The 17835-nt window shown below is 43.1% G+C and overlaps 1 protein-coding gene across 1 annotated transcript in view; it reads right to left on the reverse strand.

Annotated features, from left to right (window-relative positions):
- Nucleotides 1–6361: 6361 nt before the first annotated feature.
- The window catches only part of LOC128738264 (sodium-dependent serotonin transporter), a 46025-nt gene continuing 34551 nt past the window's right edge, over nt 6362–17835 (reverse strand). Inside the window, exons 4-7 of the mRNA XM_053833269.1 lie at nt 16686–17159; nt 6740–6964; nt 6504–6671; nt 6362–6442 (exon numbers count right to left, since the gene is read on the reverse strand). Coding sequence (XP_053689244.1) covers nt 6362–6442; nt 6504–6671; nt 6740–6964; nt 16686–17159 — 948 coding nt within the window. The remainder of the gene's footprint in view (nt 6443–6503; nt 6672–6739; nt 6965–16685; nt 17160–17835) is intronic.

The raw sequence follows: 17835 nt of genomic DNA on the forward strand, positions 1-17835 counted from the left end.
TTAAATTTTCGATGGATTTGTCCAATATACACCGCTGGGCAATCCTTACAGGGGATTTCGTAGATACCCGACCGTTCTTCGGGCGGAACTTTATCTTTTTGATTGCTTAAAAGCTCCTGCAATATATTACCGCTTTTATCAACCACATGGAAACCGTGTCGCTTGAGAATTTTCCTAATGTGGTTCGTCACTTTAGGGTATAAAGGCAAACTGTGGATTTGCTCTTTTTCCGGCTGTAAAGTGGTGGTGTTTTGACGCTGTTTTTTACGGATATGTTTACCGATTATTTTATCCACAAAATTCTTGTCGTACCCATTTAATTCAGCTGCTTTCTGAATTTTTTGGCTTTCGGCTGCAAAGTCCTCTCTCTCCATGGGTATATTGACCAGGTGGTGCGCCATACAGTGAAAGGCTGCTTGGTTTTGGGCCCCGAAGTGATTCGAGTCCGTAGTAATGTAGCGGTCTGTAGATGTTGGTTTGCGGAAAATGCTGAACTTCAGAGTATTGTCTTCCTTTCTGGTAATCAGCAGGTCCAAAAATGGTAACTTTCCATCTACTTCTCGCTCCACAGGGAATTTTATTTTTCCATGCTGGATGTTTAACCAATTTAGTGTTTGGAGTAGGTAGCGTTCTAGTAAACACGAAGATCAGCAGGTACAGGATAAGAATTTTAAGCAACGGCCAAACTATGGAGCCACCAACGCAGGAGGAGGTCAAAAGAGCAATCAGTGAGCTGAAAAACGGCAAGGTTGCTGTAAAGGATGGTATCCTGGCTGAACTTCTAAAAACGGGGAGCGAGCAGCTGTACGAAACAATTCGCCACAATTGTCAGGAACAGAATATGGGAGGAAAATAAATATCGGAGGAGTGGTTGATTGGTCTCATTTCCCATAATTTTAAAAACGGACATCGACTTGAGAGTAAAAACTGTCGAGGCATTACATTGCTCAATTTTGCCTATAAGGTGCTCTCCCTATCCTGTGTTTTAGACTGAGTCCGTTAGCTGAGTTCTTTGTCGGCGAGTATCAAGCTGGTTTTCATGAGGGTCGCTTCACGATGGATCAGATATTTACCCTGCGTCTGACTGCATAACTGACGAGTTCCGGGAGTACACCTTGCACTCATCATATTTTTATGGATTTCAAGGCAGCATACGATTTAGTCAAACGAAATAAGCTGTGACAGTTAAAGCTAGAACATTGTTTTCCCACAGAACTAGTTACGTTGATTCGTGTGATGCTGGCTGAGTAAAAATTATGAGTCAGAATAGCAGATGAGACCTCACGTGCTTTTTGATTTTACGGATGACGTCGATATCACCGAAACCAAAAGTAGAGCAGCGAAAGAAGCCTTTAGGTCATTTATTGAGAAATTGAGACTTACCATTAAAACCGCCACCGCCAAAACGAAGTATATGGCGTGGAAATCCAAATGGTGTTGGTGTCGAAGAGGAACTGAATATATTTTGGTATGCTCGTGACATGTGACAACGATGTAAGTCGCAAAATAAAACGACTAATTGCAGCTGCGAAATGGCCTTTACGCGGGCATTACATTTTGTAGCTGAAGTCCCGTAGTTTGCAAATTCGCATAAAAACTGACGCTCGAGAACGAGAACACTTATCCTCTCGGTGGCCCTTTACGGACATGAATCGTACACGCTAAAAGCAGCTGATCGACGAATGCTTGGGGTTTTAGCGTAAAATTTGGAAAAATCCAAAATGGAGTGTAGCGCAGACGCATGAACCACGAGCTATATTAAGAATGCAAATACGCTGTTATAATGAAGATAGTACAGTGTGGCAGTCTGCGCTGGGCTGGTCACGTGTCTAGAATGCCCGACGAAAGATTAGCCAAAATTATTTTAAGCAGAGAATCAAGAAGAGGCCGTAGACTTCGGAGTAGACATCGCACTGATAGATGTGCGCTATCGAGGATGATGCACGTTCAGCTGGTGTTCGAGGGGTTTGAAGAAAGGTAGCCCAGGATTGAGTACTGGAGGACCATAATTCATTCGGCGCAGGATCGATAACGGACCGTCGCCACTGAAGTAAACTGTGTATGGAACTTAGGCCGACAGTTCAATATTTATAAGTAGTCAAATAACTGCGGATGAAATACTAATTCTACTTTTGAATACTCAGAATTGAAGCTGGTAATATTTTCGGAGCTTGGACCCCAACAGCTCAACTCAAATGATTTCACAAATCATGGGGCCCAGCAATCGGACATTCGTGAGTCATAGAAAAAGTTCAATTGAAAGAGAAATTTTGGTTTAAAGTTCGGGGCCCCAACAGTCCCATTTAAAGCTGAATTTTCAATCATCAAATCGGTTGAATTCACAAATCATGGGGCCCCAGCAATCGAACATCATAGAAAGAATTTAACTGAAATAAAAATTCTTGAAAATCTCATTTTGTGTAACGAAATTTTTACTGGGGCCCACCGGGCATTTGCCCGGTTGCCCGGTGGGCCAGTCCACCCCTATACACAGGAGCCTATCCCTATCCGGGAAACCAACCCCGGTGGAAAATAAAGTCGTATAAATGTGGTCGTATACAAAATGCAGGATCGCGTAATAGACTGGAAAGCGATCATGTTGAGTATGAAAGGCCGTTTCTTCAGCTACAGCACCATAAACGTACATTGTCCACACGAAGATAGACCCGACGACGAGAAAGAAGCGTTCTATGCGCAGCTGAAGACAATATACGATAGCTGTTCGCCACGGGACATCATAAGATCATCATCGGGGATATGAACACCCAGGACGGCAGGGAAGCGATGTATAGACCGCTGATCGGGTCCCATAGCCTGCCACCGACTCGAACTGTAACGGCCAGCGATGCATCAACTTTATTGCTTCCCGAGTCCTGGTGGTTAGAAACACAAAGCCACTTGGAGATCACCTGACCAACGAACCTTGAACCAAATCGACCATATTCTCATCGAAAGCCGGTTTGTCTCGAATATGACCAACGTACGCTCCCTACGGGGTGCAGATGTCGACTAGGACCATTACCTAGTAGCGGTACAGGTGCGCTCGAAACTATCGACGGTTTATACCTTGCGACAAAGCCGTCCTCCTTCAGTTGCCGAAAACGACGCTGTGACGCTTTGCCTTCCTCTGTGGAGCTAGATGCTCCGCCCCTCGAAAACGGATGGAGTATGATACGCTTGGCCGTTAATGAAGTCGCAATTTCGGTGCTAGGTGAAGAAACTTCGAGCGCTCAAAATGATTGGTTTGACGGGGAATGCCAACAAGTGATGGAGAGGAAAAAAGAGCTTGGAAAAACTATCTAAGCATATCAACGAGAGAGAATTTGGCCAAGTATCGACGAGCGCGGAATGAGTTGACCACGATCCTGAGGAGGAAAAGCACCAGAAGGAGGACAGAGTGAGAAGCTGGAACAACTATTCCGGACTACCGGCAGAACGCTACAAAAATAGCCAAGAACCGCTAGCAACGGCACTTCATTGGATAATTTCAAGGATTTGGGAGGAGGAGAAACTACCGAATGAGTGGATGGAAGGTGTAGTTTGTCCCATCTACTATGGATAAAATTTTTACTCTCCGACAAATCCTCCAGAAATGTCCAGAGTACAACGTGCCCACGCATCATATTTTCGTGGCTTTCAGAGCAGCATACGATACAGTTGAACGTGAACAGCTGTGCTACTGCACGAGTACGGTTTTCCAGACAAACTGACGCGGCTGATCAAAGCTACTCTGGAGCGAGTGATGTGCTACGTGCACGTTTCGAGGACATCCTCGAGTCCTTTCGAATCGCGCAGAGGGACTGTTCTGTATGTAATTCAATATCGCTATAGAAGGTGTGATCCGGCGAGCGAGCATCGAAACGAGAGGAACGATCTACAGCAAGAGTAGCCAACCCCTAACCCTCGCAGATGACCTCGACATCATTACTTGAAACCATGGGACGGCGAAGGCAATCTACGCCACACTATAAGCGAAGGCTGGGAGCGTAAAGCAGAGAATGGCGTAGGCGTATGAACCACGAGCTGCCGGAACCAGTTGGAAAGATTCTCATCGTACATCTGGCAAAAATTGGGAGACTACCGGTGAGCCGGCCGTATTGCAAGGATGCAAGACGACTGTGTGAGAAGTCCGTTTTCTCCAAGAACCCCTCCGGCAGCAAGAATATACAGAATACGTGCTAGAGGGCTCGACCAGGTTGAAGCCGGCTAGCATGTATCGAGACGCGCATCGCATTGGCGACGAGTGGCTGGTAGTAGAAGAAAAAAGAACACCGCCATCCGTCTATTGATGCCCTAATCTCGCGTTATCCCCCAGAAGGATATCTCTCACAAGGAAAAGAAACTCTCGGCAACTCATGTGAAGCTCACGTCAGCATTATTACAGTATTAGCGTTAAATCCGTTCGATTTCCTCAAAATACATTTTAAAAACATCCACAAACCGGACAAGATCCAAGAGGAAGAAGCATAGACATCGCTTCCCGTGTGAGTTATTTTCATGGATTACTTCAAATGAAATATCCCGATAAAGGCCCAAAGTAATGTACATTTGACTGCCTAGTAACTAAAGAAGTATACGAAGAGGAAGCAATTGACATTGAACATAAACACTGTGTCCCATTCTCCACATTTTGGAGGACTATGGGAGACGGCTGTTAAGTTTTGTAAAGAACTTTTTCGTAAAACCATTGCAACACGAATAGTGAGGTACTTTTATAATTAATTTTTATAATTTGTTTAAAAAGAAAATACGGTATGACAACTGGAAAGTTCGGATGCAACAAAATCTTTGCTTCAGCTCAGTATTTAGGTATAGAAAAACTAAACAAAAACAAAGTCTTTCGTTTATTGTCCGATCTGCTCGGAAGAACTGAGCTCCACTACAAAGAATTAGAATCCCAACGGAGTGCTCGGCCGCCACACGATCGCATCATGGTTGAACAAATCGATGCCCACGTGTGGCAAATGGCTGATTGCCACCGTGGGCACCCGGAACTGGTCGTTTTGATCGGGCGGGGGCCGTTCGGCAATCCGATAGGCAATCAACAAAACAAACTCACTGCGTTGCGAATGCGTTGTACAGGCTTTGAGCTCTTATTATCAACTACGCTAAATATTTATCTCTAATCTCTCTTGAGTATTAAGTTCTAAAGCACATCCTACAAAAAACACTAACGATACTGGCATCTGGATTCTGGTTAGATTATTAACTACTACTTTGCAGGCTAAATATATATATATCTATCTCTCTGTTCAGAATAATACTAACTATCGTTGGTAGACGTTTAAAAAGTTGACCATCAACGCATGTTTAAATCGTTCTTTTGTCTAACAAAAAATAGCTCCATTTACTTTCATTCTTAGCCTAACCAACAGCTAACATACATATAAGTGTATTCTACACCATGGTCTTCTTAAGGAATAATACCTAACAGCTGTATTCTGTGTCATTCGACAGGGTCAGCCTTCCGCTAACATAGCTCATTATATTGAAATCGAGCGAGGTATTAATTACACAGCGTGATAATTACACAGCGTGATAAACAAAAACATAAACTTTCCAACCGCGGAAAACTCAAACCAAACCGCAAAATGGCTGTCTTTGCGCCGGTTTGAGGTCCCTCTCCTCCCTTCTCTCTACACTAACTCCTTTCGGCTCCACGGACATAACGAGTAATGATGCTTCACCTAACTATATATGTATGTATAGCGTAACAATATGCAAAGTGGCAAGTAATTGGCTTTCAGCTCTAGCAAAAATAGGAAGTCCTCTTTCCCTTCGTTCGGGCAAACCGAGCTAGCAAGCCGCCTTGGCTGGCCGAAAAAAACAGGGCAAACGGAGATCAAACGAGCCACTCCGTGGCCAGTGGAAACGAAAGCTTCTTCGCCCGAAAGCCCGGATACGGCCGTGTGGCGCTAAGTCGGTCGCCGCCCTCTCGATAAGTGTAACGGTAGCGGTAAGTACTATCAGTATCATTATTATTATCACTAACATCACGTTCGGTAGGTTTCTTGCAGCGGTTGGTTTCGACATCAAGTAGCAAATCAACGTTAAGCTTATCAGCAGGATTATCTTCGTTTATAGTAATATCATTGGTGGTACCACTAGGCGAACGACGTACACTGTTGGGTGGACACTCGCTAGAAGGATCTTCGTAGTTGTAATAGTAGTAGTAGCAGTAGTAGTTTGGGGAACAACTACAGTTCGTTGGTGAATCGATACGATCAAAGCAACAAGCGCAGCGACCGCAGCAGCAGCAGCAGCACTGAAGCTTGCTGCGGTTGGCCTGGCAACGATGGCATGCTGTTTGTTTTCGTTGCAACAGAACGGCGGAGGAGGCGTCGACGTCGGCGCAATCTTGTCAGACAGCGGTTCCGGTGTAGATCTGACCGGGCACAGCCGTCGGTATCAGCGGTTCCGGTTTAAAGGTCTGACGAAGGCGCTGAAATTTAAATTAGTAATTTTTCTTGAATTGTTTCAGAGTAAGATGAAGTAGAACTTACGCTCCGCAAGCTACCGTCACTGATCATAAATTTGTACATCACATACAGGGGAATGCACAGCACCGAGGAAAGTGTAAGTACCCAACCGGCTGCTACGCTCCACTCAGGATATTTGTACTCCCCTTCGAGCATGCCTTCGTAACCCAGCAGCGAAAACACCAGAATGCACTACAAAATGGTAAAGAAAACAATTAATGTCACATATTTCCTAAATCATCAACAGAAGGAATACTCACAAACAAAAACGTCGGACTGATGTACTTCCAGCAGATGCGCCAAAATAGTGACGGTTTCTTGCCCAACATCTGCTCGATGTCGGCGGAGAAGTTCTCCACGCCGTAGAACCAAAACACACCGGCCGCCTCGATGAATACGACAAACAGAATCGCCAAACCGGGCCCGTAAACGTTCAGGAAGTTCACCAAATAGACACCAAGGAAGTTCACCAAATAGACACCACCCTGCAAAAACGGGAAATTTTAATTCAACAAGAATTTCGTAAATTCGATATTTGAGAAAGAAATTTTTATTTGTACTCTTGCAGTCCACATAAACCACGCTTAAAAGTGTGACTAAAATTAAATCTGGACGCCCCTCGTGCGTCACAGGCACGCCTCTTATGGTAGGTACTAGAACCATTTGACGTAACTTTGTTACTTTGTTATAACATGTTTATGAATAACAACTTGGGAAGCTTTATCAAAAAATTCCACCACGTTGCGGACAAAAGAACATAATGGAACTCGAACCAAGTGAAAAAAAACCTGCACAAACATGTGAAAAACCCAGAGTGGTACGTATCAAAGTTGGCTAAATGCTAAAAATGCTAAAATCAATGGTGTGTAATGTTCTGAAGGGTTATAAGGAGAACCTAGGTATGGAAAACCTTCAGAAAACACAATAATAAGGCGACGAAAAGAGGTCTAAAATATGAAGAAAAGACAACGAAGAGAAGTCAAAATGAAAAAGTGATAAGAAGATGGCGAAAACACGATGAAAAGTTAACAAAATTATGATGAAAAGCGGCAAAACCACGGCATAAAACTGCGATGCAAAGACGCCAAAACAGCGACAAAAAAAAACAAGAAACACAACAAAATGTTTTATAAGAACGTCAGAATAGCGACGCTAAAAATTAAAATGAAGCATGCCAAAAACGGCGATGAAACAACTGAAAAGACAGTAGAAAGGTAACCTTGACGGAAAATTGACACGGAATTGACGGAAGTGACGAACAGACAACAAAAAGATTGACCAAACGACGACAAAAGACGATGAAAAGATGACAAAAACGACGGAAACGCGACAAAACAGCAATAAAAAACATGACTAAAAACAACTAAGAAATATAGACATTTAACAGTGTCTAAGGGGCGTCAAACAAAAAAGACTATGAAAACGACTAAGGCCGACGGAATAAACAACAAAAAATGCCTAAATCAGACGTTAAAAACGACGAAAAAACGACGTAAATACGTAAATAATGACAAAAAGACCATGAAAAGGCAACAGAAATATGACAGAAGGATGACTAAAAAACGACGTATACGAAGAGATGAAAACAAAGCAATGACAAAAAGACGGCGAAAAGGTATCGAAAAGACAACAATAAGGTGTCAAAAAGACGACGAAAAGATGGAATATACAACAGAAACACGACGAAAGAACGACGACAAACCAGTGAAAAGACAGTTTTTTATTGTCTTGGTAACAAACAGGGCGACGTACAAATTGTACAAATAGACGAAAATACAACAAACTAACATCGAAACGATGACGAAAGACGACGACGGTGAGAAAAATAGGACAGGAAAATGCAAAGATGCAAAAACAGCAATAGTAATAACAAAAAAACGCAAAAAAATGTGTTTCAAAGAGCGTCAAAAGGGCGATAAAACATACTAAAAACGACGAGGAAAGTACATTGAAAAGATAGCAAAAAGAATGATGGAAAATTGACAAAAAAGTGAGTAAACGACAGCAAAACAGCAAAGTGTCAAAATAAAGAAGACTATAAATATGGTAAAGGCTGAGGAAATAAGCGATAAAAAATACCAAAACCAGACGCCACCCAGGTAACCAACAAGCATTAATATAAGCAGTAAATCAATCGTTTATTAGCATCCCTGGCGTTGCTGTTTATCAGCCTTTTGACTGCATAACTGTTGTGGCATCCACAATTCTATTTAAATTCTTCTTGTCGGTAACTAGCTGCAAATAAGCATTGTCAGCACTATAAGAGGGCTAGCAGTAAAGTAGCCGCATATTTTGCCAAAATAGCATTTAAGTAGCATTTAAGGCAACTTAAATGCTTATTGGCTTGTATTTAAATTGCATTGGCGAAATGCATGATGGCGAAAAAGAGACATAAATATGGCAGAGTCCATACCTATTAAAATGCATTTCTGTCTGTCTGTCTGTCTGTCTGTCTGTCTGTCTGTCTGTCTGTCTGTCTGTCTGTCTGTCTGTCTGTCTGTCTGTCTGTCTGTCTGTCTGTCTGTCTGTCTGTCTGTCTGTCTGTCTGTCTGTCTGTCTGTCTGTCTGTCTGTCTGTCTGTCTGTCTGTCTGTCTGTCTGTCTGTCTGTCTGTCTGTCTGTCTGTCTGTCTGTCTGTCTGTCTGTCTGTCTGTCTGTCTGTCTGTCTGTCTGTCTGTCTGTCTGTCTGTCTGTCTGTCTGTCTGTCTGTCTGTCTGTCTGTCTGTCTGTCTGTCTGTCTGTCTGTCTGTCTGTCTGTCTGTCTGTCTGTCTGTCTGTCTGTCTGTCTGTCTGTCTGTCTGTCTGTCTGTCTGTCTGTCTGTCTGTCTGTCTGTCTGTCTGTCTGTCTGTCTGTCTGTCTGTCTGTCTGTCTGTCTGTCTGTCTGTCTGTCTGTCTGTCTGTCTGTCTGTCTGTCTGTCTGTCTGTCTGTCTGTCTGTCTGTCTGTCTGTCTGTCTGTCTGTCTGTCTGTCTGTCTGTCTGTCTGTCTGTCTGTCTGTCTGTCTGTCTGTCTGTCTGTCTGTCTGTCTGTCTGTCTGTCTGTCTGTCTGTCTGTCTGTCTGTCTGTCTGTCTGTCTGTCTGTCTGTCTGTCTGTCTGTCTGTCTGTCTGTCTGTCTGTCTGTCTGTCTGTCTGTCTGTCTGTCTGTCTGTCTGTCTGTCTGTCTGTCTGTCTGTCTGTCTGTCTGTCTGTCTGTCTGTCTGTCTGTCTGTCTGTCTGTCTGTCTGTCTGTCTGTCTGTCTGTCTGTCTGTCTGTCTGTCTGTCTGTCTGTCTGTCTGTCTGTCTGTCTGTCTGTCTGTCTGTCTGTCTGTCTGTCTGTCTGTCTGTCTGTCTGTCTGTCTGTCTGTCTGTCTGTCTGTCTGTCTGTCTGTCTGTCTGTCTGTCTGTCTGTCTGTCTGTCTGTCTGTCTGTCTGTCTGTCTGTCTGTCTGTCTGTCTGTCTGTCTGTCTGTCTGTCTGTCTGTCTGTCTGTCTGTCTGTCTGTCTGTCTGTCTGTCTGTCTGTCTGTCTGTCTGTCTGTCTGTCTGTCTGTCTGTCTGTCTGTCTGTCTGTCTGTCTGTCTGTCTGTCTGTCTGTCTGTCTGTCTGTCTGTCTGTCTGTCTGTCTGTCTGTCTGTCTGTCTGTCTGTCTGTCTGTCTGTCTGTCTGTCTGTCTGTCTGTCTGTCTGTCTGTCTGTCTGTCTGTCTGTCTGTCTGTCTGTCTGTCTGTCTGTCTGTCTGTCTGTCTGTCTGTCTGTCTGTCTGTCTGTCTGTCTGTCTGTCTGTCTGTCTGTCTGTCTGTCTGTCTGTCTGTCTGTCTGTCTGTCTGTCTGTCTGTCTGTCTGTCTGTCTGTCTGTCTGTCTGTCTGTCTGTCTGTCTGTCTGTCTGTCTGTCTGTCTGTCTGTCTGTCTGTCTGTCTGTCTGTCTGTCTGTCTGTCTGTCTGTCTGTCTGTCTGTCTGTCTGTCTGTCTGTCTGTCTGTCTGTCTGTCTGTCTGTCTGTCTGTCTGTCTGTCTGTCTGTCTGTCTGTCTGTCTGTCTGTCTGTCTGTCTGTCTGTCTGTCTGTCTGTCTGTCTGTCTGTCTGTCTGTCTGTCTGTCTGTCTGTCTGTCTGTCTGTCTGTCTGTCTGTCTGTCTGTCTGTCTGTCTGTCTGTCTGTCTGTCTGTCTGTCTGTCTGTCTGTCTGTCTGTCTGTCTGTCTGTCTGTCTGTCTGTCTGTCTGTCTGTCTGTCTGTCTGTCTGTCTGTCTGTCTGTCTGTCTGTCTGTCTGTCTGTCTGTCTGTCTGTCTGTCTGTCTGTCTGTCTGTCTGTCTGTCTGTCTGTCTGTCTGTCTGTCTGTCTGTCTGTCTGTCTGTCTGTCTGTCTGTCTGTCTGTCTGTCTGTCTGTCTGTCTGTCTGTCTGTCTGTCTGTCTGTCTGTCTGTCTGTCTGTCTGTCTGTCTGTCTGTCTGTCTGTCTGTCTGTCTGTCTGTCTGTCTGTCTGTCTGTCTGTCTGTCTGTCTGTCTGTCTGTCTGTCTGTCTGTCTGTCTGTCTGTCTGTCTGTCTGTCTGTCTGTCTGTCTGTCTGTCTGTCTGTCTGTCTGTCTGTCTGTCTGTCTGTCTGTCTGTCTGTCTGTCTGTCTGTCTGTCTGTCTGTCTGTCTGTCTGTCTGTCTGTCTGTCTGTCTGTCTGTCTGTCTGTCTGTCTGTCTGTCTGTCTGTCTGTCTGTCTGTCTGTCTGTCTGTCTGTCTGTCTGTCTGTCTGTCTGTCTGTCTGTCTGTCTGTCTGTCTGTCTGTCTGTCTGTCTGTCTGTCTGTCTGTCTGTCTGTCTGTCTGTCTGTCTGTCTGTCTGTCTGTCTGTCTGTCTGTCTGTCTGTCTGTCTGTCTGTCTGTCTGTCTGTCTGTCTGTCTGTCTGTCTGTCTGTCTGTCTGTCTGTCTGTCTGTCTGTCTGTCTGTCTGTCTGTCTGTCTGTCTGTCTGTCTGTCTGTCTGTCTGTCTGTCTGTCTGTCTGTCTGTCTGTCTGTCTGTCTGTCTGTCTGTCTGTCTGTCTGTCTGTCTGTCTGTCTGTCTGTCTGTCTGTCTGTCTGTCTGTCTGTCTGTCTGTCTGTCTGTCTGTCTGTCTGTCTGTCTGTCTGTCTGTCTGTCTGTCTGTCTGTCTGTCTGTCTGTCTGTCTGTCTGTCTGTCTGTCTGTCTGTCTGTCTGTCTGTCTGTCTGTCTGTCTGTCTGTCTGTCTGTCTGTCTGTCTGTCTGTCTGTCTGTCTGTCTGTCTGTCTGTCTGTCTGTCTGTCTGTCTGTCTGTCTGTCTGTCTGTCTGTCTGTCTGTCTGTCTGTCTGTCTGTCTGTCTGTCTGTCTGTCTGTCTGTCTGTCTGTCTGTCTGTCTGTCTGTCTGTCTGTCTGTCTGTCTGTCTGTCTGTCTGTCTGTCTGTCTGTCTGTCTGTCTGTCTGTCTGTCTGTCTGTCTGTCTGTCTGTCTGTCTGTCTGTCTGTCTGTCTGTCTGTCTGTCTGTCTGTCTGTCTGTCTGTCTGTCTGTCTGTCTGTCTGTCTGTCTGTCTGTCTGTCTGTCTGTCTGTCTGTCTGTCTGTCTGTCTGTCTGTCTGTCTGTCTGTCTGTCTGTCTGTCTGTCTGTCTGTCTGTCTGTCTGTCTGTCTGTCTGTCTGTCTGTCTGTCTGTCTGTCTGTCTGTCTGTCTGTCTGTCTGTCTGTCTGTCTGTCTGTCTGTCTGTCTGTCTGTCTGTCTGTCTGTCTGTCTGTCTGTCTGTCTGTCTGTCTGTCTGTCTGTCTGTCTGTCTGTCTGTCTGTCTGTCTGTCTGTCTGTCTGTCTGTCTGTCTGTCTGTCTGTCTGTCTGTCTGTCTGTCTGTCTGTCTGTCTGTCTGTCTGTCTGTCTGTCTGTCTGTCTGTCTGTCTGTCTGTCTGTCTGTCTGTCTGTCTGTCTGTCTGTCTGTCTGTCTGTCTGTCTGTCTGTCTGTCTGTCTGTCTGTCTGTCTGTCTGTCTGTCTGTCTGTCTGTCTGTCTGTCTGTCTGTCTGTCTGTCTGTCTGTCTGTCTGTCTGTCTGTCTGTCTGTCTGTACGATTTATGTACAACACAGTTTAATTTGTGGCAATACGATTATTGTCAGGTCAGCTAGTAAGATGATAAAAACACGAAGATGAATGCGCGGCGAAATAACGATAGAAATTTGATGAAAAAGCAATGACAAATAGGCGAAAAGATAGTGAAAAAAGACAAAAGATAGCCAAAAACGATAAAAAGACGCCGAAAAAACGCCAGAGCAGCAACAAAAAATGCCAAACACAACAAAAAACTGCGAAATGATTATAAATAGACGCAGAATGACTAACCGGGAGGTGCGAATGCATGCCAAACAAACAAATTCACTGTTTTCAGACGCAGAACAGCGATGAAGAGACGATAAAAAGATGGCGAAATAGCAAAAAAACAACATGATAAAAACAATTAAAAAGCAACAGGCAAAAGTGACGACGAAAAGATGGCGCATAGAAGAAGAGTCGAAGAATGAATGACGAGAAGGCAGCTTTTTGTTGTCTTGACAACAAGCAGGATGATGTGAAAATAGTGACGACAAATAGATTTCAAAACACCAACAAAAATAACGACAAATAATTTTAAAAATTCACCGAAAAAGTACGAAAAATGCCAAAAAAGGAGGTAAAATAACGATGAACTGAGGACAGAAAAAACATCATAATACGATGAAGACGACGAACAAGCGCGTAAACAGCAAGAAAAAAAGCACGACAAAAAACCGCGTCAAAAACATTGCAAAAGCACGAAGAAACGTAAACGATGGTAAAAAGAATATGAAAAGACGACAGACGGCGAAAAAGCATCGAACAGACAACAATATGATGACGGAAAACGACGAAATAGCGACAACAAGACGATAGAAAGATAACGAAAAAGTAATGACAAGTACACGAAAAAATTATGAAAGAACAGCAAAAAGCAGCAAAAACACGATGAAAAGACGCCGAAAAAATGCATAAAAAAGTAAAAGGCTACTAAATGACTATAAGACCATTGTAAATTTTTTTTAAAGTTTTTGGCTTGAAAAATCGGGGGGCAAAAAAAAATATTTGAAGGATATGAGTTATTTTTTTTTATAAAATACATTTTCTATTGAGCACTAGTGAGCACAAAACGAGTAAAAGACGACGAAAAGACACCAAAACAGCGACAGTAAAAACACGACAAAATGTGGCAAAGAACGTTTAAAAACGTGGCAAACAGAACATAAAATGATCAAAGAAGACGACGAAACGGTGGTGAATATTCGTCAGGAAAACGACGAAAAACATTTTTGTTGTCCTAACAATAAACGAATGGAAAGAAACCGCCGAAAACAAGCGACAAAAATGCTTTAAAAAGACATAGCAAAAAGATAATCAAAAGACAACAAAAATACGACCGAGACATGACAAATAGACAACGAATACGAAGAAAAGACAATAGAGAGATGACAAAAAATCGATAAAAGACGCCGTAAAGGCTCAACTAAAGGCTAATATGACGAACAGAAAACGGTAAGATGACAAAAAGGCAACAAAAGAAACAGCAAATAGACGACAAAACGGCAGTGAAAACAGTAAAAAGGCTACGGAAAATGACTAAGAAGTGAAGGCAAGTAGCCGAAAAGACGAAAGACGACAAAAATGCGGTGAAAAGACGCCAAAGAAAAATACAAAACGACAAAATCACTATAAATAGATACAAAATAATAAAATAAAGGACAGCAAAACACCAATAAGATATGCCCAAAAAGACTACCAAAACACGACGCCATCAAACCAAAAACGCAACAAAAAATTATAACAAATCGCTGAAGAGAGACAAACAGACGTGGTAAATATCCCAGAATGCTTTAATTCTTCTTTATTCTTTAAAATTAGTTTTCCATACTTGCCTTGTGTTGGTTTCATTTTACAAGAATATATTATTCTAAGCGATTATTGAAGGACTCAAAACACACGTTTTTGTAGGAGGTTGAAAATCTCTAGGACTTTTCCTTTCAAAGTTATCGCTTTTGGCTCGTGAAGGTAAGGAAAAATAAAGCTTAAATAAGCGATAACTTTGTAAGGAAAAGTCCTAGAGATTTTCAACCTTCTGCAAAAACATGTGTTTTGAGTCCTTTAATAATCACCTAGAACCATATACTCTTGTAAAATTCAAGCAACGTAAGCTAAGTATGAAAAACTAATTTTTAAAGAATTTCTAAAGAAAATGCTCTATGGCTCTGCACTCAATAGAGATAGAAATGTCATTTCTTTAGCAAAGTTGTTTGCCTCTATATTTTCTATAACTTTGCCGAAGAAACCATGTGTCTATCTACTAACACAAAAGAATGGACCTGTATCGAGTCTTTAGCAAACGCGAAACACATAAAACGTATGCTTGCGGTACTCTCATTTGGGTGGTTGGGGACAAGTGGAACCCATACAAGTTTATAGTACTCGACTTAAGCTTTAAGATGAAGCGCTGATTTCATAAATCCGCTTACCTCATTTTACCTTATAGGCTCGTGAAGCTATGGAATTTTAGAGCTTGAATATGCTTGAATATGATAACTTAGCAAGTAAAGGTCCAAAAGATTCGCAGTCTTCTGCAAAAATGTGTATTTTGAGTGCTTTGATAATTGCTTAGAATGTTGTATTCTTGTAAAATGTCAGCAAGAAAAGCTAAGCTAAAATGAAAGCAAAAGAAACTAAGAAAAAAGTTCCGCTATTCGCCCTGTTGGACCACTGTACGCTGGCATCACTGATAACGAGTTCTATTTAGAAAAAAGTACTGCAAACCAGTCATTCATGATTTTTTTTGCGTCACTCCAGTCGCGAATTATAGGTTGTTCTCTGCGTCCATATTAACTTTCATCCAGGCTTTAGTTTTTAAACTTTAAAACTATGAGCTCGAAGTCAACGAAGTTAAAAGAGATAAGAATAATCAGCGGTTCGAGATACTCGCCCTGAAGGAAGCATACATACATCACATGGGACGGAATCAAAAACTGCAAAATCCAGTATGCATCCACTTCTCTTTAAAAGCTTGAAGCAACAAGTGGCACCGATTTGTTCTACAAACCTTCTCCCCAAGACCGAACAGAGCAGAACCCCGAGCTAGCCCATGAATCTTTAATGAGCTTGTACGAGTTTGACATATCGTTTGTTTTTGTTTGCTGCCTTTTCGGAACCAAACGGGTGCAAACGACGCGACCATTTCGGCACTGTTGTACTCAACACGACCCAAACTTACAGATGCATAAAATTATCGTTTCGATGACTAATTCACATCATAGCAGATTTCCTTGGTTCCTTGGTTCGAGTAGTGAACTCAAGCAGAATTTCACCAAACTCACGTGGCCACCACCGGCCGTGTGATTGTGGACGTCCAGTCCAGTCCGAGTCGAACGAACAACGTTCGACTCATGCATTTAAACATGAAATTGGCAGTAAAGCAGTAAACGTTTCCACTGTATCATCCTGGACGGGGCTGTCCGGTGAAGTGATTGCATTAACGCAAACATTATTTATCCCTACTTCCAAGGATGCCGCGCAAACTGAGTCCCGGTGTCGAGTGGAAGCTGCCCTAGTTTTATGTGTTTTTTTTCTCCTCCACCACCGGTTCGTTCTATTATCTGCTATCAATTCAACTTATTTAGATACACCGAGGTTCCACACAAGAGTCTTGGTTTTTTTCTCGTTCTATCATTATCAAGTTGGAAGGCAATGTTAGCACTGTTGCCATCGCCACTTGTTGATGTGAGAACGGGCGGGAGGAAAACAGCATCCCCAGTCAAACGCTAAATTGAATTGATTTCTACTGCCCTCTCCACTCATTCGTACCAACGACATTGAAAAGAATCAGAATACAATTGATAGTGGTTAGGTTTTATTTATTCCTCCTGATTTTTATCCTTCCGATTGCTCTCGAGTACGAACCGCTCTCGGCTTCTGGATTACTTTTCCCTACCCAAACAGTAAACCTTTACGGACTGATGGACTTTCGATGTTCAGTGGTTGAAGATAAGCACTCACTGGCAAGCACCTTGTAACTCTAATTTGATAGCCATCAAAGCTTTTAATGTGGCAAGCCTGTGCACAACGACGGAAGCTTTGAGCGTTTAAACTAAGAAAAAGCTCATCATTCGGTGTCGGTTGGTGACTTCAACGCTCCATAAAGACGGTAGAGTAAACAAATCATTTCCCTTATAAATAGAAACGAAAAAGTTAAACACTTACGTAAGTCATCGTTGGCAGGGCACAAATGTAGATCAACGCCAGCAAGATCAGTACGAACAGCTCCCGCCGCCGACCGATAACCCGTGGGTACTCATCGCACAGCGCCGTAATCATCGCTTCCAATCCACCGAAAGTACTATCCAGTCCCAACGTAATCAGCATCAGAAAGAAAATGATCGACCAAAAGATGGATCCCTTCATCATGGCAATCGCTTCCGGGTACACGATAAACACCAGTCCCGGCCCTTCCAGACCGACATCCTCGATCGATTTGTTCTGCACGTTCGCCATGTAGCCCAGTACGGAGAAAATCACAAACCCTGCCAGGAAGCTGGTCAAACAGTTGATGCTGCTCGTCAGCAGGGCGTCTCGGTAGCAGTTGTTGTTGAACTTGTTGTAGCTGGACAGGGCCAGCAACGTGCCGAAGCCGGGCCCGAGCGAGAAAAAGATCTGCGACGCCGCGTCGATCCACACCTGGGAATTGAAACAGGAAACAGAATTTAAACAACTTAATAAATGCCCCAACGTGAAATGAAACCCAAATCTAGGTGGATAAAAGTAATTACGCTAAAACTGTTAGTCTTAGGTATATAGGGTAGGTTGCTGCTTCGTAGTAATTACCTATTCCCGTTCTATCCAACACAAATTATTAAAAATATCAGCATTTTTATGACACACAATGCAAGACTAGTTGTTCCCTAATAATTTAGTTTGTTGTCTATCATTCGCGATCAATCAAAGTGAGCTGAGATCTATTCAAATGCTTTTTATCATTAAAGAAGTCCTACCAGCCAAATTTCCAACGTTTTTTCGTGCGACGAAGAAGAAAATGTCGACTAATCGTTTGAATTTCCGTCATTTATAAATGAAAATAACTCACACAAGGCATTGTCGTTATTCTACAGCCAGGAAAACTTGCCTGACCTGCAGAAATTTTGCAGAATAACATTTGTCATGCCGTCCTACACAAATTAATGCGCGTTAGCTTCGTAAACATTGTTGTGATTTTTAGTTCGGACGATGAAAAATTTTGATGGACGGATTTTAAAACGGTACGACCAATTTAAGAAATAAAGTCAGTTGCGTAATTTCAATAAAGTGCTTCGATAATCGCTTTTCGGTGATTTCAAACTTCACGGATCGGAAGGTA

The sequence above is a fragment of the Sabethes cyaneus genome, chromosome 2 (genome assembly GCF_943734655.1).
Source record: "Sabethes cyaneus chromosome 2, idSabCyanKW18_F2, whole genome shotgun sequence".
NCBI lineage: Eukaryota > Metazoa > Arthropoda > Insecta > Diptera > Culicidae > Sabethes > Sabethes cyaneus.